This window comes from Oncorhynchus mykiss, chromosome 8, assembly GCF_013265735.2.
Source record: "Oncorhynchus mykiss isolate Arlee chromosome 8, USDA_OmykA_1.1, whole genome shotgun sequence".
NCBI classification, from domain to species: domain Eukaryota; kingdom Metazoa; phylum Chordata; class Actinopteri; order Salmoniformes; family Salmonidae; genus Oncorhynchus; species Oncorhynchus mykiss.
The window spans coordinates 87270915-87293414 of record NC_048572.1 but is presented as its reverse complement, the minus strand read 5'-3'; the positions used below and the strand labels follow the sequence as shown (position 1 = coordinate 87293414).

Sequence of the window (22500 nt, the reverse complement as noted above, 5' to 3'; positions counted from 1 at the left end):
TACATGCTACCTGCTACCAGCTACATACTACCAGTTACATGCTACCTGCTACATACTACCTGCTACCTGCTACCAGCTACATGCTACCTGCTACATACTACCTGCTACCAGCTACATACTACCAGCTACATGCTACATGCTACCTGCTACCAGCTACATGCTACCTGCTACCTGCTACCAGCTACATGCTACCTGCTACATACTACCAGCTACATGCTACCTGCTACATACTACCTGCTACCTGCTACCAGCTACATGCTACCTGCTACATACTACCTGCTACCTGCTACAGAAACAGTTCTGTCTGTCAGTGAATACTACCAGTTTCTCAATCAAATAGGGAGAAGAGTACAGCAAAAAAAAACATTTTGGCAGAAATGCCTTCTGGAACATGTGAACTTTCATGTGCCTTAATAACAAACTTGCATGTAATCTGTAAATGCGAATAAAGTTGTTCAATTACAAGCCAATTTGGTTTAGCCACAGAAAAGCTGCAGCTAGCTACAAACGGAAAATATAACATTGCAACATTGTCAGATATTACACTAATATCTAGTTTCTAATTTTGTCAGAAAATAATTTTCATTGTTAACGCAAACTTAGCTTGCTGGCTCGCTAGCTATCATTACGTGTATGATCTGTGTAGTGTATATTATTTGTATCTCCACACTGCCATCTGCATCGCTAGTTATAGCCTAATGTTAGCTAGCAAGCTAACATTGCATTTAGTTGGTTAGCTTTAGCTACCTGCACATTGCTACTTCAGCATTTCATACATGGTTTCTAGCTATAACAATTGGAGTGTACTGTAGCTATGGGTTAGGATTATGGTTCATTGTTTAGCTAGCTAGCTACATGAAATAGTCTCCCTACTTCCGTTACCTGCTGCAATGCTGCTTGGATTCCACCTGGAGATCTGTTCACCGTCTGTCCAAGTCTGTCTCCACCTGTCTAGTATAGGGACCCCCACCACACTCCCCCCTCTCTCCCTGGTCTGTCTCCACCTGTCTAGTACAGGTACCCCCACCACACTCCCCCCTCTCTCCCGAGCTTTCGCTCCCCTCCAGCACACACACACTGTTGGGGATAGTAACTATGAACTTGCAATGGCTAGCCCCAAATCAATATATATTTTTTATTGTGCATTTTTAACTATTTTGCTACTTGCCTCATGACTCCTGCATGCTTTGTTAACTATGAACTTTCTTGTTTACCCAATCGTGGGACAGACTGTTTGTTCCCACACTAGGGACTCTGACTCTCTATTGGTTACACAGACTCTTGGCCTCCCATCCTATTTTGGCCTCTCGCCGGCTTTGTATTCATGTTACCTGATGAAATTGCTGTACAATATGATCTTGTTGCCATCTAATGCACATTCAAATGTCATAAATCAACACTGCAGAGCTCTCCCTGTCCTCTGCCGTGCCCTGTTTGTATTACTGCTTATGATATCTGGAAATGTGTATGTACACCCTGGCCCATCTCCTGTTGCTATCCCCAATTCTCACTTGTGGTCTGATATCTGTTTCACTGATTTCTGCTCTCGTAAAAGCCTGGGTTTTCTGCATGTTATAACACTAGAAGCTTATTAGCTAAAATGTATCAATTGAAAGTGTGGGTTTACAGCTCCAATCCAGATGTGTTGGTCATTACTGAGATGTGGTTAAGGAAGAGTGTTTTGAATGCTGATGTTAACCTTTCTGGTTATAAACTGTTTTGGCATGACAGATCTTCCAGAGGTGGTGGAGTGGCAATCCTTACCAAGGATCACCTTCAGTGCTCTGTGGTCTCCACAAAGTCGGTCCACAAACAATTTGATTTCATGGTTTTAAGCATTACACTTTCAAATATCTCTTCGTTGACTGTTGCTGGGTGCTATCGTCCTCCATCAGCACTGGCCTGTATCCTACCTGCCCTAAGCTCTCTCCTGGCCCCTTACATGAAGTCTGAATTTGTCCTGCTAGGTGACCTAAACTGGGACATGCTTAAACCACCTGACCAAGTCCTAAAGCAATGAGACTCCCTAAATCTTTCTCAGATTATTACCAATCCCACAAGGTATGACTCCAAACACCCAGAAAAGGCTACTCTCCTCGATGTTATCCTCACAAATGTAGATGATGTGGTTGTTACCTACAAGGAGCACATGTCCCATAATGTTGATGATGTGGTTGTTACTGACAAGGAGCACATGGCTGAGCTCTTTAATCACCACTTCATTAAGTCAGGTTTCATGTTTAACTCAACCATGCCTCCTTGCCCGTCCAACATTTCCTCATCTCCCACACCTTCTAACGCCACTAGTCCTGATGCTCCTCCCTCTTTTTCCCCTGCCCCGCTACAAAGTTTCTCCCTGCAGGCGGTCACTGAGTCCAAGGTGCTAAAGGAGCTCCTTAAACTTGACCCCAAAAAAACATCTGGGTCAGAGGGTTTAGACACTTTCTTCTTTAAGGTTGCTGCTCCTATCATCACCAAGCCTGTGACCTTTAATAACCTGTCTCTCCTCTCTGGGAAGGCAGCCACATTTCATCCTTTATTTAAAGGGGGAGATCAAGCTGATCCTAACTGTTACAGGCCTATTTCTATTTTGCCCTGTTTATCAAGCGTGTTGGAAAAACGTGTCAATAATCAACTGACTGGCTTTCTTGATGTCTATAGTATTTTCTCTGGTATGCAGTCTGGTTTCCGCTCAGGTTATGGATGTGTCACTGCAACCTTAAAGGTCCTCAGTGATTTCACTATTGCCCTTGATTCTAAGCAATGTTGTGTTGCTATTTTTATTGACTTGGCCAAAGATTTTGATACAGTAGACCATTCCATTCTTGTGGGCCGGCTAAGGAGTATTGGTGTCTCTGAGGAGTCTTTGGCCTGGTTTGCTAACTACCTCTCTCAAAGAGTGCAGTGTATTAAGTCAGGACATCTGCTGTCTCAGCCACTGCCTGTCACCAAGGGAGTACCCCAAGGCTCAATCCTAGGCCCCATGCACTTCTCAATTTGCATCAACAACATAGCTCAGGCAGTAGGAAGCTCTGTCATCTGCACACGGAACCAGCTAGCGGGCTGAAATTCCACAACATAAGGTGATCGCTACATAAATAGTCATATTAAACATTCATGAAAATACAAGTGTCTCACATGTATCGAAAGCCTAGAATCTTGCTAATCCAACTGCGTTGTCAGATTCAAAAAGGATTTACTGCGAAATAATACTATGCCATTATCTGAGCATAGAGCCCCATAATTTGTTTTATTTTAACCAGCACAGGGGTAACATAATCACAAACTGCATTAAAATAAATTGTTTACCTTTGACGATCTTCGTCTGTTTGTAATTCCAATGCTCATTGTTACACAATGAATGATCTTTTGTTTGATAAAATCCGTTTTTATAGCCTAACACGAAACATTTTGTGAATCGCTTGTGTAGTGAATTCCGTCTCATTCCATTTTCGAAGACACATTCCAGGTAAATCACCCACACAGAACGTGACCTTTCCAGTCATGTTTGTTTCACTGCAATCAACTGGTTTGTTTGTAACACAATCAAACCTGATGGGCCATTTCGCGGAACGTATTGACTGAAAGAAACCGATTTGAAGACAACAAGTCAGGACATCATTGTGCACCAATGATTTGCCCGCTGTTTCGTTTATTGACTGTCTTTTAACCCAATGACCACTGATCGTCTTGAAATCTAGCTGGGTAGATAGCCAATGAGCTGAGGTAAACGGCAATAGGCCATGTTTATGTGTTGCAAGACCAACCCATGTAGTAAGCTCCAGCGTAAAGAGAGTCATGCGCTATTGAATTTTCATACCGGAAGGAGAAACACACATTACGTATTGCATTGTTTGGTAAACGCGCAGATTCAGCTGTTTATATATCAATCATTATGGCGACTAAGTCAAGTCTAGATATACAGATGTACACACAACTTTAGAATAAATTGATTGGGAAGGTGAGACAGAGATTGTTGTAGGACGCTTCATTTAGCGATTGTGGAGGAATATTCTTTGAACGGGAGAGGACATCGTTTTGGACTGGTAAGTTCTTATCATGCTAATGCCCTTGTTTGAAATTAATTAATAATATAAATATTATTTGTGATTTTTATTTTATTTTAGAAGCAATATATAAACATTTAATGTCATGAAATGTGAGATGCGTGTGTCTGCCGCCCCACCCCAACCCACATGAAATAGCCTATTTGAGGCTGTTGAGGAGAGGGCAGGACCACATCGATGACCAAAGTGAAATGGAGACAGTAGATACAGCTGGTCTGTTGTAATATAATAAAGACAGTAGATCTAGCTGGTCTGTCATAATATAAGAGACAGTAGATCTAGCTGGTCTGTCATAATATAAGAGACAGTAGATCTAGCTGGTCTGTCATAATATAAGAGACAGTAGATCTAGCTGGTCTGTCATAATATAAGAGACAGTAGATCTAGCTGGTCTGTCATAATATAAGAGACAGTAGATCTAGCTGGTCTGTCATAATATAAGAGACAGTAGATCTAGCTGGTCTGTCATAATATAAGAGACAGTAGATCTAGCTGGTCTGTCATAATATAAGAGACAGTAGATCTAGCTGAAATGTCATAATATAAGAGACAGTAGATCTAGCTGGTCTGTCATAATATAAGAGACAGTAGATCTAGCTGGTCTGTCATAATATAAGAGACAGTAGATCTAGCTGGTCTGTCATAATATAAGAGACAGTAGATCTAGCTGGTCTGTCATAATATAAGAGACAGTAGATCTAGCTGGTCTGTCATAATATAAGAGACAGTAGATCTAGCTGGTCTGTCATAATATAAGAGACAGTATATCTAGCAGGTCTGTCATAATATAAGAGACAGTAGATCTAGCTGAAATGTCATAATATAAGAGACAGTAGATCTAGCTGGTCTGTCATAATATAAGAGACAGTAGATCTAGCTGGTCTGTCATAATATAAGAGACAGTAGATCTAGCTGAAATGTCATAATATAAGAGACAGTAGATCTAGCTGAAATGTCATAATATAAGAGACAGTATATCTAGCAGGTAATAATAATATAATAATATATTCAACCTTCAACTCTCTCTATATATCTGTTTATTATACCTGTTGATACAGGGCTCATATGTGAAACTATTCTAACTGAACATTTTCTTTCACAGTGACACTGACTCCGAATGGGAGTCTTATCCGGTATCCGGTGTGAATTTAAGTATGCACTCTCTAATTCTCTCTCTCTCTCTTTCTCTCTCTCTCTGAGGACCTGAGCCCTTAGGACTGACTCCTTGCTGTCCCCAGTCCACCCGGCCGTGCTGCTGTTCCAGTTTCAACTGTTCTGCCTGCGGCTATGGAACCCTAAACTGTTCATTTTTACTCTTGAGGTGCTATCCTGTTGCACCCTCTACAACCACTGTGATCTCCACCCGGCACAGCCAGAAGAGGACTGGCCACCCCACATAGCCTGGTTCCTCTCTAGGTTTCTTCCTAGGTTTTTGCCTTTCTAGGGAGTTTCCTAGCCACCGTGCTTCTACACCTGCATTGCTTGCTGTTTGGGGTTTTAGGCTGGGCCTATATAAATTGATTTGATTTGATAGAGGACTAAGTGTCTTCCAAATATTGAAAGTGTGTAAATAGTTACCCATGTTATTTTGTAAATGTATACATATATATTTTGTTAATATTTTTAACAATATTTTATCAATAATAATTATTTTTTTCATTTTTTTATTTTTTCATTTATTTTTCTATTTTTTTTTTTTTGGGGGGGGGGGGTGTTAGAATACCATTTTGGTATTTTGTATATAGTTATTTGTTTCCAAATGTATACCTTCACCAATTTGGCCACTTGGGTACATTTGGACTACTTGTGTGGGACACCTGGGTGACTTCATGATAAATGTCATGTAGCACACTCATTTTGGAAGTTATCATTCTGAAACTTTGCACAAGTACTGTTGCCCTCTTATATTGTTCACTGAAATTGTCCCCATCATCCTATCTGAATGTTTGTTTTATCATTTGTTCATTTTAAAGATGAGGATACAAAAAGAAAAAGAGAAACACATGTTTTTTTCATTGTTTTATCTAAACCAGATCTATTGTGTGTTATTCTCCTACATTCAATTCACATTTACACAAACTTCAGAGTGTTTTCCTTCAAATTGTACCAAGAATATGCATATCCTTGGTTCTGTGCCTGAGCTACAGGCTGTTAGATTTGGGTATGTCTTCAGGAGGAAATTGCACAAAGTAGGGGGGAGCTGCAGGAGGTTTTAAACACTCTACAACAAACCTTTCTTAGTGTCCAACAAGCTTTCTCTGCCCTTAACCTTGTTCTGAACACCTCCAAAACAAACCTTTCTTAGTGTCCAACAAGCTTTCTCTACCCTTAACCTTGTTCTGAGCACCTCCAAAACAAAGGTCATGTGGTTTGGTAAGAAGAATTCCCCTCTGCCCACAGGTGTGATTACTACCTCTGAGGGTTTAGAGCTTGAGGTGGTCACCTCAATCAAGTACTTGGGAGTATGGCTAGACGGTACACTGTCCTTCTCTCAGCACATATCAAAGCTGCAGGTTAAAGTTCAATATATGCTGGGTTTCCTCTTTCGTAATCACTCCTCTTTCACCCGAGCTGCCAAAATAACCCTGATTCAGATGACATGCTAGATTATGGAGACGTAATCTATAGATCGGCACGTAAGGGTGCTCTCAAGGGGTTAGATGTTCTTTACCATTCGGCCATCAGATTTGCCACCAATGCTCCTTATAGGACACATCACTGCACTCTCTGTAAAAACAAGGGTCATGTTGTCATCTGGTCAACTGGTCAACTGGTAATTTGTCACGCCCTGGCCATAGAGAGGCCTTTATTCTCTATTTTGGTTAGGCCAGGGTGTGACTAGGGTGGGCATTCTAGTTTCTTTATTTCTATGTTTCCTGTTTCTATGTTTTGGCTGGGTATGGTTCTCAATCAGGGACGGGCTGTCTATCGTTGTCTCTGATTGGGAATCATACTTAGGCAGCCTGTTTTGCCATCTGAGTTGTGGGTAGTTGTCTGTGTTAGCGGCCTGTTTAGTCCTAGTCAGCGTCAAGTTCGTTTTTGTTGTTTCTTGTTTTGTTGGGGACATTCAAGGAAAATCTACGCTGCACAACGCTGCCATCTCCCTGACGACGTTCGTGACATCATCTCTGTATTCCCGTCGCAAGACAGACCCGGTTGATGCTTATTTATAAAACCCTCTTTAGGCCTCACTCTCCCCTATCTGAGATATTTACTTCAGCTTCAGCCTTTATCCTAAACATACAACACCCGTTCTGCCAGTCACATTCTGTTCAAGGTCCCCAAACCAAAGCACACACATCCCTGGGTCGCTCCTCTTTTCAGTTCGCTGCAGCTAGCGACTGGAACGAGCTGCAACAAAACACTCAAACTGGACAGTTTTATCTCCATCTCTTCATTCAAAGACTCAATCATGGACACTCTTACTGACAGTTGTGTCTGCTTTGTGTGATGTATTGTTGTCTCTACCTTCTTGCCCTTTGTGCTGTTGTCTGTGCCAAATTATGTTTGTACCATGTTTTGTTCTGCTACCATGTTGTGCTGCTGCCATATTGTGTTGCTACCATGTTGTGCTGCTACCATGCTGTGTTGGCATATGTTGCTGCCATGCTATGTTGTTGTCTTAGGTCTCTCTTTATGTAGTGTTGTGTTGTCTCTCTTATCGTGATGTGTGTTTTGTCCTATATTTATGTAGTGTTGTGTTGTCTCTCTTATCGTGATGTGTGTTTTGTCCTATATTTATGTAGTGTTGTGTTGTCTCTCTTATCGTGATGTGTGTTTTGTCCTATATTTATGTAGTGTTGTGTTGTCTCTCTTATCGTGATGTGTGTTTTGTCCTATATTTATGTAGTGTTGTGTTGTCTCTCTTGTCGTGATGTGTGTATTGTCCTATATTTATGTAGTGTTGTGTTGTCTCTCTTATCGTGATGTGTGTATTGTCCTATATTTATGTAGTGTTGTGTTGTCTCTCTTATCGTGATGTGTGTTTTGTCCTATATTTATGTAGTGTTGTGTTGTCTCTCTTATCGTGATGTGTGTTTTGTCCTATATTTATGTAGTGTTGTGTTGTCTCTCTTATCGTGATGTGTGTTTTGTCCTATATTTATGTAGTGTTGTGTTGTCTCTCTTATCGTGATGTGTGTTTTGTCCTATATTTATGTAGTGTTGTGTTGTCTCTCTTATCGTGATGTGTGTTTTGTCCTATATTTATGTAGTGTTGTGTTGTCTCTCTTATCGTGATGTGTGTATTGTCCTATATTTATGTAGTGTTGTGTTGTCTCTCTGATCGTGATGTGTTGTCCTATATTTATGTAGTGTTGTGTTGTCTCTCTGATCGTGATGTGTTATGTCCTATATTTATGTAGTGTTGTGTTGTCTCTCTGATCGTGATGTGTTATGTCCTATATTTATGTAGTGTTGTGTTGTCTCTCTTATCGTGATGTGTGTATTGTCCTATATTTATGTAGTGTTGTGTTGTCTCTCTGATCGTGATGTGTTGTCCTATATTTATGTAGTGTTGTGTTGTCTCTCTGATCGTGATGTGTGTATTGTCCTATATTTATGTAGTGTTGTGTTGTCTCTCTGATCGTGATGTGTGTATTGTCCTATATTTATGTAGTGTTGTGTTGTCTCTCTGATCGTGATGTGTTGTCCTATATTTATGTAGTGTTGTGTTGTCTCTCTGATCGTGATGTGTGTTTTGTCCTATATTTATGTAGTGTTGTGTTGTCTCTCTTATCGTGATGTGTTGTCCTATATTTATGTAGTGTTGTGTTGTCTCTCTTATCGTGATGTGTTGTCCTATATTTATGTAGTGTTGTGTTGTCTCTCTGATCGTGATGTGTTGTCCTATATTTATGTAGTGTTGTGTTGTCTCTCTGATCATGATGTGTGTATTGTCCTATATTTATGTAGTGTTGTGTTGTCTCTCTGATCGTGATGTGTTGTCCTATATTTATGTAGTGATGTGTTGTCTCTCTGATCGTAATGTGTGTATTGTCCTATATTTATGTAGTGTTGTGTTGTCTCTCTTATCGTGATGTGTTGTCCTATATTTATGTAGTGTTGTGTTGTCTCTCTGATCGTGATGTGTGTTTTGTCCTATATTTATGTAGTGTTGTGTTGTCTCTCTGATCGTGATGTGTGTATTGTCCTATATTTATGTAGTGTTGTGTTGTCTCTCTGATCGTGATGTGTTGTCCTATATTTATGTAGTGTTGTGTTGTCTCTCTGATCATGATGTGTGTATTGTCCTATATTTATGTAGTGTTGTGTTGTCTCTCTTATCGTGATGTGTGTTTTGTCCTATATTTATGTAGTGTTGTGTTGTCTCTCTTGTCGTGATGTGTGTATTGTCCTATATTTATGTAGTGTTGTGTTGTCTCTCTTATCATGATGTGTGTATTGTCCTATATTTATGTAGTGTTGTGTTGTCTCTCTGATCGTGATGTGTGTATTGTCCTATATTTATGTAGTGTTGTGTTGTCTCTCTTATCATGATGTGTGTATTGTCCTATATTTATGTAGTGTTGTGTTGTCTCTCTTATCATGATGTGTGTATTGTCCTATATTTATGTAGTGTTGTGTTGTCTCTCTGATCGTGATGTGTTATGTCCTATATTTATGTAGTGTTGTGTTGTCTCTCTGATCGTGATGTGTTATGTCCTATATTTATGTAGTGTTGTGTTGTCTCTCTTATCATGATGTGTGTATTGTCCTATATTTATGTAGTGTTGTGTTGTCTCTCTTATCATGATGTGTGTATTGTCCTATATTTATGTAGTGTTGTGTTGTCTCTCTTATCATGATGTGTTGTCCTATATTTATGTAGTGTTGTGTTGTCTCTCTTATCGTGATGTGTGTTTTGTCCTATATTTATGTAGTGTTGTGTTGTCTCTCTGATCGTGATGTGTTGTCCTATATTTATGTAGTGTTGTGTTGTCTCTCTTATCGTGATGTGTGTTATGTCCTATATTTATGTAGTGTTGTGTTGTCTCTCTTATCATGATGTGTTGTCCTATATTTATGTAGTGTTGTGTTGTCTCTCTTATCATGATGTGTTGTCCTATATTTATGTAGTGTTGTGTTGTCTCTCTTATCATGATGTGTTGTCCTATATTTATGTAGTGTAGTGTTGTCTCTCTGATCGTGATGTGTTGTCCTATATTTATGTAGTGTTGTGTTGTCTCTCTGATCGTGATGTGTTGTCCTATATTTATGTAGTGTTGTGTTGTCTCTCTTATCGTGATGTGTGTTATGTCCTATATTTATGTAGTGTTGTGTTGTCTCTCTGATCGTGATGTGTTGTCCTATATTTATGTAGTGTTGTGTTGTCTCTCTTATCGTGATGTGTGTTATGTCCTATATTTATGTAGTGTTGTGTTGTCTCTCTGATCGTGATGTGTTGTCCTATATTTATGTAGTGTTGTGTTGTCTCTCTGATCGTGATGTGTTGTCCTATATTTATGTAGTGTTGTGTTGTCTCTCTTATCGTGATGTGTGTTATGTCCTATATTTATGTAGTGTTGTGTTGTCTCTCTGATCGTGATGTGTTGTCCTATATTTATGTAGTGTTGTGTTGTCTCTCTGATCGTGATGTGTTGTCCTATATTTATGTAGTGTTGTGTTGTCCTATATTTATGTAGTGTTGTGTTGTCCTATATTTATGTAGTGTTGTGTTGTCTCTCTGATCGTGATGTGTTGTCCTATATTTATGTAGTGTTGTGTTGTCCTATATTTATGTAGTGTTGTGTTGTCCTATATTTATGTAGTGTTGTGTTGTCTCTCTTATCGTGATGTGTTGTCCTATATTTATGTAGTGTTGTGTTGTCTCTCTGATCGTGATGTGTGTTATGTCCTATATTTATGTAGTGTTGTGTTGTCTCTCTTATCGTGGTGTATTGTCCTATATTTATGTAGTGTTGTGTTGTCTCTCTGATCGTGGTGTATTGTCCTATATTTATGTAGTGTTGTGTTGTCTCTCTTATCGTGGTGTATTGTCCTATATTTATGTAGTGTTGTGTTGTCTCTCTTATCGTGATGTGTGTTTTGTCCTATATTTATGTAGTGTTGTGTTGTCTCTCTTGTCGTGATGTGTGTATTGTCCTATATTTATGTAGTGTTGTGTTGTCTCTCTTATCGTGATGTGTTGTCCTATATTTATGTAGTGTTGTGTTGTCTCTCTTATCGTGATGTGTTGTCCTATATTTATGTAGTGTTGTCTCTCTTATCGTGATGTGTTGTCCTATATTTATGTAGTGTTGTGTTGTCTCTCTTATCGTGATGTGTTGTCCTATATTTATGTAGTGTTGTGTTGTCTCTCTTATCGTGATGTGTTGTCCTATATTTATGTAGTGTTGTGTTGTCTCTCTTATCGTGATGTATTGTCCTATATTTATGTAGTGTTGTGTTGTCTCTCTTATCGTGATGTGTTGTCCTATATTTATGTAGTGTTGTGTTGTCTCTCTTATCGTGATGTATTGTCCTATATTTATGTAGTGTTGTGTTGTCTCTCTTATCGTGATGTATTGTCCTATATTTATGTAGTGTTGTGTTGTCTCTCTTATCGTGATGTATTGTCCTATATTTATGTAGTGTTGTGTTGTCTCTCTTATCGTGATGTGTTGTCCTATATTTATGTAGTGTTGTCTCTCTTATCGTGATGTGTTGTCCTATATTTATGTAGTGTTGTCTCTCTTATCGTGATGTGTTGTCCTATATTTATGTAGTGTTGTGTTGTCTCTCTTATCGTGATGTGTTGTCCTATATTTATGTAGTGTTGTGTTGTCTCTCTTATCGTGATGTGTTGTCCTATATTTATGTAGTGTTGTGTTGTCTCTCTTATCGTGATGTGTGTGTTGTCCTATATTTATGTAGTGTTGTGTTGTCTCTCTTATCGTGATGTGTTGTCCTATATTTATGTAGTGTTGTCTCTCTGATCGTGACGTGTTGTCCTATATTTATGTAGTGTTGTGTTGTCTCTCTTGTCGTGATGTGTGTTTTGTCCTATATTTATGTAGTGTTGTGTTGTCTCTCTTATCGTGATGTGTTGTCCTATATTTATGTAGTGTTGTGTTGTCTCTCTTATCGTGATGTGTGTTATGTCCTATATTTATGTAGTGTTGTGTTGTCTCTCTGATCGTGATGTGTGTATTGTCCTATATTTATGTAGTGTTGTGTTGTCTCTCTTATCGTGATGTGTGTTTTGTCCTATATTTATGTAGTGTTGTGTTGTCTCTCTTATCGTGATGTGTGTTTTGTCCTATATTTATGTAGTGTTGTGTTGTCTCTCTTATCGTGATGTGTTGTCCTATATTTATGTAGTGTTGTGTTGTCTCTCTTATCGTGATGTGTTGTCCTATATTTATGTAGTGTTGTGTTGTCTCTCTTGTCGTGATGTGTTGTCCTATATTTATGTAGTGTTGTGTTGTCTCTCTTATCGTGATGTGTGTGTTGTCCTATATTTATGTAGTGTTGTGTTGTCTCTCTTATCGTGATGTGTGTTTTGTCCTATATTTATGTAGTGTTGTGTTGTCTCTCTTATCGTGATGTGTGTTTTGTCCTATATTTATGTAGTGTTGTGTTGTCTCTCTTATCGTGATGTGTTGTCCTATATTTATGTAGTGTTGTGTTGTCTCTCTGATCGTGATGTGTTGTCCTATATTTATGTAGTGTTGTGTTGTCTCTCTTGTCGTGATGTGTGTTTTGTCCTATATTTATGTAGTGTTGTGTTGTCTCTCTTATCGTGATGTGTTGTCCTATATTTATGTAGTGTTGTGTTGTCTCTCTTATCGTGATGTGTGTTATGTCCTATATTTATGTAGTGTTGTGTTGTCTCTCTTATCGTGATGTGTGTTATGTCCTATATTTATGTAGTGTTGTGTTGTCTCTCTGATCGTGATGTGTGTTATGTCCTATATTTATGTAGTGTTGTGTTGTCTCTCTTATCGTGATGTGTGTGTTGTCCTATATTTATGTAGTGTTGTGTTGTCTCTCTTATCGTGATGTGTTGTCCTATATTTATGTAGTGTTGTGTTGTCTCTCTTATCATGATGTGTGTTATGTCCTATATTTATGTAGTGTTGTCTCTCTCTGTTGTCCTATATTTACTTTTTATTGAATTGTTTTATTTCTGCCTTTTCTATTCCAGACATTCTGAAATTCACTAAAGCATCCCATGTATATAACTTTAGTCATTCACTTTTCAAATTTATTTTTTTTTCAAAACCAACCCCACTCCCAGCAGGAGGTATTTTGCCTTTTGGTAGGCCGTCATTGTAAATAAGAAGTTGTTCTTAACTGGCTTGCCTGGTTAAATAAAAAAATAAAATAAAAAACAGTTGAATACAGGTAAATAAACAAATTACAATAAAAAAAAGCATGTCTAAACGAAAGACTTCGCCAGATGATCACATGACCCATCAAGTTAGCTAGGTGAACATGTCTAGACAGTAGTGACCCATCAAGTTAGCTAGGTGAACATGTCTAGACAGTAGTGACCCATCAAGTTAGCTAGGTGAACATGTCTAGACAGTAGTGACCCATCAAGTTAGCTAGGTGAACATGTCTAGACAGTAGTGACCCATCAAGTTAGCTAGGTGAACATGTCTAGACAGTAGTGACCCATCAAGTTAGCTAGGTGAACATGTCTAGACAGTAGTGACCCATCAAGTTAGCTAGGTGAACATGTCTAGACAGTAGTGACCCATCAAGTTAGCTAGGTGAACATGTCTAGACAGTAGTGACCCATCAAGTTAGCTAGGTGAACATGTCTAGACAGTAGTGACCCATCAAGTTAGCTAGGTGAACATGTCTAGACAGTAGTGACCCATCAAGTTAGCTAGGTGAACATGTCTAGACAGTAGTGACCCATCAAGTTAGCTAGGTGAACATGTCTAGACAGTAGTGACCCATCAAGTTAGCTAGGTGACCATGTCTAGACAGTAGTGACCCATCAAGTTAGCTAGGTGAACATGTCTAGACAGTAGTGACCCATCAAGTTAGCTAGGTGAACATGTCTAGACAGTAGTGACCCATCAAGTTAGCTAGATGAACATGTCTAGACAGTAGTGACCCATCAAGTTAGCTAGGTGAACATGTCTAGACAGTAGTGACCCATCAAGTTAGCTAGATGAACATGTCTAGACAGTAGTGACCCATCAAGTTAGCTAGGTGAACATGTCTAGACAGTAGTGACCCATCAAGTTAGCTAGGTGAACATGTCTAGACAGTAGTGACCCATCAAGTTAGCTAGGTGAACATGTCTAGACAGTAGTGACCCATCAAGTTAGCTAGGTGAACATGTCTAGACAGTAGTGACCCATCAAGTTAGCTAGGTGAACATGTCTAGACAGTAGTGACCCATCAAGTTAGCTAGGTGAACATGTCTAGACAGTAGTGACCCATCAAGTTAGCTAGGTGAACATGTCTAGACAGTAGTGACCCATCAAGTTAGCTAGGTGAACATGTCTAGACAGTAGTGACCCATCAAGTTAGCTAGGTGAACATGTCTAGACAGTAGTGACCCATCAAGTTAGCTAGGTGAACATGTCTAGACAGTAGTGACCCATCAAGTTAGCTAGGTGAACATGTCTAGACAGTAGTGACCCATCAAGTTAGCTAGGTGAACATGTCTAGACAGTAGTGACCCATCAAGTTAGCTAGGTGAACATGTCTAGACAGTAGTGACCCATCAAGTTAGCTGGGTGAACATGTCTAGACAGTAGTGACCCATCAAGTTAGCTAGGTGAACATGTCTAGACAGTAGTGACCCATCCACTTAGCTAGATGTGTCTGGGGTTGACTAGGGTCATCTATTGCATTTCATGAACATGTCTAGACAGTAGTGACCCATCCACTTAGCTAGATGTGTCTGGGGTTGACTAGGGTCATCTATTGCATTTCATGAACATGTCTAGACAGTAGTGACCCATCAAGTTAGCTAGGTGAACATGTCTAGACAGTAGTGACCCATCAAGTTAGCTAGGTGAACATGTCTAGACAGTAGTGACCCATCCACTTAGCTAGATGTGTCTGGGGTTGACTAGGGTCATCTATTGCATTTCATGAACATGTCTAGACAGTAGTGACCCATCCACTTAGCTAGATGTGTCTGGGGTTGACTAGGGTCATCTATTGCATTTCATGAACATGTCTAGACAGTAGTGACCCATCCACTTAGCTAGATGTGTCTGGGGTTGACTAGGGTCATCTATTGCATTTCATGAACATGTCTATACAGTAGTGACCCATCCACTTAGCTAGATGTGTCTGGGGTTGACTAGGGTCATCTATTGTATTTCATGAACATGTCTAGACAGTAGTGACCCATCAAGTTAGCTAGGTGAACATGTCTAGACAGTAGTGACCCATCCACTTAGCTAGATGTGTCTGGGGTTGACTAGGGTCATCTATTGTATTTCATGAACATGTCTAGACAGTAGTGACCCATCAAGTTAGCTAGGTGAACATGTCTAGACAGTAGTGACCCATCAAGTTAGCTAGGTGAACATGTCTAGACAGTAGTGACCCATCAAGTTAGCTAGATGTGTCTGGGGTTGACTAGGGTCATCTATTGCATTTCATGAACATGTCTAGACAGTAGTGACCCATCCACTTAGCTAGATGTGTCTGGGGTTGACTAGGGTCATCTATTGCATTTCATGAACATGTCTAGACAGTAGTGACCCATCCACTTAGCTAGATGTGGCTGGGGGGGGGTTATAGCATTTCTTTCACATGACCCATAAATTTAGACAAGTGTGTCTGGGTAAGAATGATCTAATAATTAAAAAACTGTATTTGTATCTGGACACTTTCAAAGTCAGATGAGAATATAGGCCAAGGACTAGAGTAAAGTGTATTAAAGTGTATTTTTACACAGAGTTTTTCCTTATTCTAGGCTTCTACTTTCACCACTTTTAGTCTTGAAATCTTTGGTTGTTTACTACACTACCGTACTCACTCTTTTTAGCACATGGCCTCACATGTGAATCCTTAAAGAGATGGGTGGGGCTAAAGGCTTAGGAGGGTTTGAACGATGCTGAATAGGTGTTATAATATATACACTGTATATATAGACAGTACCAATCAAAAGTTTGGATACACCTAATCATTCAAGGTATTTTTCTTTATTTTTAACTATTGTCTACATTATAGAATAATAGTGAAGACATCAAAACTATGAAATAACAATATAATATGGAGTCATGTAGTAACCATAAAAGTGTTAAACAAAATCCAAATATATTTTATATTTTACATTTATCAAGAGGACCATTTACCCTCTGCCTTGATGACAGCTTTGCACACTCTTGGTATTCTCTCAACCAGCTTCATGAGGTAGTCACCTGGAATGCGTTTCAATTAACAGGTGTGCCTTGTCAAAAGTTAATTTGTGGAATGTACTGTGCTTGAGCCAATCAGTTGTGTTGTGACATGGTAGTGGTGGTACACAGGAGATAGGCCTTTTTAGCTAAAAGCTTGCTTTAATATAATTTTTAAGAAAAGCTTGAAAAGGTAGTTTTGGGAGGTTTGAATCCTAAGTAACCTGCACACACATTGCTTGAAATGCAATAGACCAACATGCAGTAGCTTCTGTTGTAGGTCAAAGCTGTGTGCTGGAAAACCTTGGTAGAGCATGGGTGGAGTAGGCATTGTGGTGCTCATGTGAATTTCCGTTCTTTTTCGGCTTCAGACCAATGCCTAATTCTCCTCAATTTTTTTTTTCTTGGGGGGGGGGGGGGGGGGGTAAGGTAGAAAACCTACTTAATATTCAGCATTAAATATAGTTTAGCCGGCATGGGTATAAACAACCATTAAATGGGCACATAGCCTGTAGTTTTAGTAGCCTGGAAAAGTACATGGTCTGGGATGTGTGAAATTTTCAGATTTGTTTTGCCCATTTGAGGTTGTTCAACAGGAATAAGGAGGTGTATTGCTCCAGTGGTTCTCTAAGAGAATCTCAGAAGAGAGAAAAAAAAAGACTGTTTGATAATTGACTAAATTCAATCAATCGATCATTCATTCAATCAATCAATAAATTCAAGAATTACCTCGTACTGAGTGATGATTCCGTAGGTCTGGGCTGGTTCTCTCCATTTCAGGATCATCTTCTCTTCATAAGCACTGCCCTGGATGGAGTCCAGAGGGATAGCTCCCGGTACTGAGGGGGGCAGGAACATACAATGCATAAGAGAGACACAAAGCTTCGTTACAGATACTAGTTCTCTGAGAGGATACGACTAGAACTAACATCACAGACACTAATGCTGCGTTTACACAGGCACCACCCCAATTCTGATATTTTGTCGGATTATGGCCAAACAACATGACAGAATAGAAGAATTGGGCTGCCTGTGGAAAAGCAGCAACAAGAGATGTAGGTCTGAAACCTTCACAATGTGCCACACAACCAAAAAATTATACTCAGATACCCATGAATGTATTTTGATGAGAAGAGACTGAGTGGGAAAAATGAAGAACACTTTCCCTTCTCACATCCATCCAAATATACAAACAAACTGGTCGAGCACTGAACCGATCTCCCCGAGGGAAATCTCCACCAATTCAATCTCTCCAATCATCTTCTGCCTTCATATGTTCTTAGAATCTGTCTGTCTGTCTGTCTGTCTGTCTGTCTGTCTGTCTGTCTGTCTGCCTGTCTCTCTGTCTATCTGCCTGTCCATCTGTCTCTCTGCCTGTCTGTCTCTCTGCCTGTACGTCTGTCTGTCTCTCTGCCTGTCCGTCTGTCTATCTGCCTGTCCGTCGGTCTATCTATCTGTCTGTCTGTCTGCCTGTGTGCCTGAGAGAGAGAGAGAGAGAGACATGGTCCTCTCAAACTGACAGGGATCATTTTACTTCTTCAAATGAAATGAAATGACAGAGGGTTTCTTCTGTCAAAAGGGAGTCTCTGAAAGAACAGCTCTAGATAGATACACCCCATCTATGTCTGTTTCCTTCTCCCAGTGGGACTGTAAACACACACACAAGCTCGCACACACATATACGCACGAGCATGCACACACTCACCAACGCGCACACACACAGACACAGACACACAGACACACACACAGACACAGACACACACACACACACACACACACACACATACACACACACACACACACACACACACACACACACACACACACACACACACACACACACACACAGTCAGATACTGTGAAACAGTTGTCTCCCTTTTAAGATTCCCTCTAAAAATATATGAGACAGACCTGACAAGACTTTCTCATCCTGTCAGTATCTCTCTACTGTCGATCCCCGAGCCGTTCATTAGTTCCTGTAACCTCTCTACTGTCGATCCCTGAGCCGTTCATTAGTTCCTGTAACCTCTCTACTGTCGATCCCTGAGCCGTTCATTAGTTCCTGTAACCTCTCTACTGTCGATTCCTGAGCCGTTCATTAGTTCCTGTAACCTCTCTACTGTCGATTCCTGAGCCGTTCATTAGTTCCTGTAACCTCTCTACTGTCGATCCCTGAGCCGTTCATTAGTTCCTGTAACCTCTCTACTGTCGATCCCTGAGCCGTTCATTAGTTCCTGTAACCTCTCTACTGTCGATCCCTGAGCCGTTCATTAGTTCCTGTAACCTCTCTACTGTCGATTCCTGAGCCGTTCATTAGTTCCTGTAACCTCTCTACTGTCGATACCTGAGCCGTTCATTAGTTCCTGTAACCTCTCTACTGTCGATTCCTGAGCCGTTCATTAGTTCCTGTAACCTCTCTACTGTCGATCCCTGAGCCGTTCATTAGTTCCTGTAACCTCTCTACTGTCGATTCCTGAGCCGTTCATTAGTTCCTGTAACCTCTCTACTGTCGATTCCTGAGCCGTTCATTAGTTCCTGTAACCTCTCTACTGTCGATCCCTGAGCCGTTCATTAGTTCCTGTAACCTCTCTACTGTCGATCCCTGAGCCGTTCATTAGTTCCTGTAACCTCTCTACTGTCGATCCCTGAGCCGTTCATTAGTTCCTGTAACCTCTCTACTGTCGATCCCTGAGCCGTTCATTAGTTCCTGTAACCTCTCTACTGTCGATCCCTGAGCCGTTCATTAGTTCCTGTAACCTCTCTACTGTCGATTCCTGAGCCGTTCATTAGTTCCTGTAACCTCTCTACTGTCGATCCCCGAGCCGTTCATTAGTTCCTGTAACCTCTCTACTGTCGATTCCTGAGCCGTTCATTAGTTCCTGTAACCTCTCTACTGTCGATCCCTGAGCCGTTCATTAGTTCCTGTAACCTCTCTACTGTCGATCCCCGAGCCGTTCATTAGTTCCTGTAACCTCTCTACTGTCGATTCCTGAGCCGTTCATTAGTTCCTGTAACCTCTCTACTGTCGATTCCTGAGCCGTTCATTAGTTCCTGTAACCTCTCTACTGTCGATCCCTGAGCCGTTCATTAGTTCCTGTAACCTCTCTACTGTCGATACCTGAGCCGTTCATTAGTTCCTGTAACCTCTCTACTGTCGATCCCCGAGCCGTTCATTAGTTCCTGTAACCTCTCTACTGTCGATTCCTGAGCCGTTCATTAGTTCCTGTAACCTCTCTACTGTCGATTCCTGAGCCGTTCATTAGTTCCTGTAACCTCTCTACTGTCGATCCCTGAGCCGTTCATTAGTTCCTGTAACCTCTCTACTGTCGATACCTGAGCCGTTCATTAGTTCCTGTAACCTCTCTACTGTCGATACCTGAGCCGTTCATTAGTTCCTGTTACCTCTCTACTGTCGATACCTGAGCCGTTCATTAGTTCCTGTAACCTCTCTACTGTCGATACCTGAGCCGTTCATTAGTTCCTGTTACCTCTCTACTGTCGATACCTGAGCCGTTCATTAGTTCCTGTAACCTCTCTACTGTCGATACCTGAGCCGTTCATTAGTTCCTGTTATAACGCCTCAGAGTATTACTGTCGATCCCCGAGCCGTTCATTAGTTCCTGTAACCTCTCTACTGTCGATCCCTGAGCCGTTCATTAGTTCCTGTAACCTCTCTACTCAACTAAACTACTGATGTTAACATCAAGCTAGAGAAACGAACAGTTATATTTTCAAGATAATTGCTTCCTCATATGCCATATGGCAGATGCTTTTATCTTTTTTTTAAATTTATTTATTTTTTATTTTCTTTTGGAGGAGGGGGGGGGGGGTCCCGGGAATCGAACCCACTATAGTGGTGTTGCAAGAGCCATGCTCTACCAACTGAGCTACAGAGGGCCACCCATGTAACCTGGCAACGCTGAACCACCCCACCTTTAACCACCCCACCTTTATTACGTGATAATAAATGTATACATTGCTGTGTAATCTGTACGTAGCTCCATCTATAACATTTGATTAGTTATACATGTTTTATTAACCTTCATGGCCCTGTTCATAACCCTGTCGTTACCATGTCGTAACCCTGTTATAACCATGTCATAACCCTGTCATAACTCTGTCATAACTCTGTCGTAACCCTGTCATAACCCTGTCGTAACCCTGTCATAACCCTTGTCGTAACCATGTCATAACCCTTGTCGTAACCATGTCGTAACCCTGTCATAACCCTGTCATAACCCTGTCGTAACCCTGTCGTAACCGTCATAACCCTGTCATAACCCTGTCGTAACCCTGTCATAACCCTGTCGTAACCCTGTCATAACCCTGTCGTAACCATGTCATAACCCTGTCGTAACCCTGTCGTAACCCTGTCGTAACCATGTCGTAACCCTGTCATAACCCTGTCATAACCATGTCGTAACCCTGTCATAACCCTGTCGTAACCCTGTCATAACCCTGTCATAACCCTGTCATAACCCTGTCATAACCATGTCGTAACCCTGTCATAACCCTGTCATAACCATGTCGTAACCCTGTCATAACCATGTCGTAACCCTGTTATAACCATGTCATAACCCTGTCATAACTCTGTCATAACCCTGTCGTAACCATGTCGTAACCATGTCATAACTGTCGTAACCATGTTATCGGCATTCTAAGATGCTTTATAACACTTGCTGTTGTCATATGTCTGTCCCTTGCATCTCTGGGCTCTCTTTCACACCCTCTGAGTTCTTAACACTTCATTACACTGTTATAATACTGTTACAAACAGGTCATAACTAAACTACCATTACACTGTTATAATGCTGTTATAAATCCTTATTGTCATTGTCAGTCTGTACCTCTGTGCTCTCTTTGACTTCCTCAGGGTTGTTTAACACATTTTATACACCTTCATAACCCTGTCATAACCATGTTATAACCATTCTAAGGTGTTATAACACTCACCATCTTCATCCGTCTGCAGCGCCATCTCTCGGCTCTCTTTGACCCCCTCTGGGTTCTTGAGGACCAGTTTGACTGACAGGTTGGTGTAGGGGGTCAGGTTGTGGATGGTGTGCTGGGGGTCGCGACCCAGGGTGTCGTAACACACCTCCTCCCGGGTCTCGTCCTTCCCCGCCACGCGGGAGCGGTACTGCACCGTGAGGTTGTAGCTATGACAACGTGTCACGTTGTAGCCAAACGGCTCCCAGCGAATGGTGACTTGTTTAGATTGGACGTCAACTACCTCCAGACGTCTGGGACCGTGGATTGGCTCTGTAGGGGGAGAGGAAAGGTATTTAGAGGATACAGGATGGATGAATAAGGAGTGGGTGTGTGTGTGTGTGTGTGTGTGTGCGCGTGTGTGATACTAGTGATAGTATCTCTGTATAGGACATATCATCCCTCTAGACCTACTAGTTATAGTATCTCTGTATAGGACATATCATCCCTCCAGACCTACTAGTGATAGTATCTCTGTATAGGACATATCATCCCTCTAGACCTACTAGTGATAGTATCTCTGTATAGGACATATCATCCCTCCAGACCTACTAGTGATAGTATCTCTGTATAGGACATATCATCCCTCTAGACCTACTGGTGAAAGTACCTCTGTATAGGACATATCATCCCTCCAGACCTACTAGTGATAGTATCTCTGTATAGGACATATCATCCCTCTAGACCTACTGGTGAAAGTACCTCTGTATAGGACATATCATCCCTCTAGACCTACTAGTGATAGTATCTCTGTATAGGACATATCATCCCTCCAGACCATGTCATTCCTTGTCCCTCCTTCCCCCTCTCCTTCCTCCCGAACCTGTCCAGGCCAGCTATCAGCTCAACATGGATACGGAGTAAACTATCCAGACTTAATCTGTCGTTGTCCGTCTTTTAGTCCAGACCACAACCCCCACTGCCATCCGATCACCTGTAATCACATAGTGTTTATCTCCCCTCTTATATCCAGACCACAACCCCCACTGCCATCCGATCACCTGTAATCACATAGTCTTTACCTCCCCTCTTATATCCAGACCACAACCCCCACTGCCATCCGATCACCTGTAATCACAGTCTTTATCTCCCCTCTTATATACAGACCACAACCCCCACTG

General features: G+C 40.9%; 1 protein-coding gene across 1 annotated transcript in view; it reads right to left on the bottom strand.

Moving 5' to 3' along the window:
• Nucleotides 1-22500, bottom strand: part of LOC110530822 (receptor-type tyrosine-protein phosphatase mu-like) — a 403267-nt gene that overhangs the window by 113031 nt on the left and 267736 nt on the right. The window contains exons 9-10 of the mRNA XM_036986895.1: nucleotides 21344-21652; nucleotides 17120-17229 (exon numbers count right to left, since the gene is read on the bottom strand). Coding sequence (XP_036842790.1) covers nucleotides 17120-17229; nucleotides 21344-21652 — 419 coding nt within the window. The remainder of the gene's footprint in view (nucleotides 1-17119; nucleotides 17230-21343; nucleotides 21653-22500) is intronic.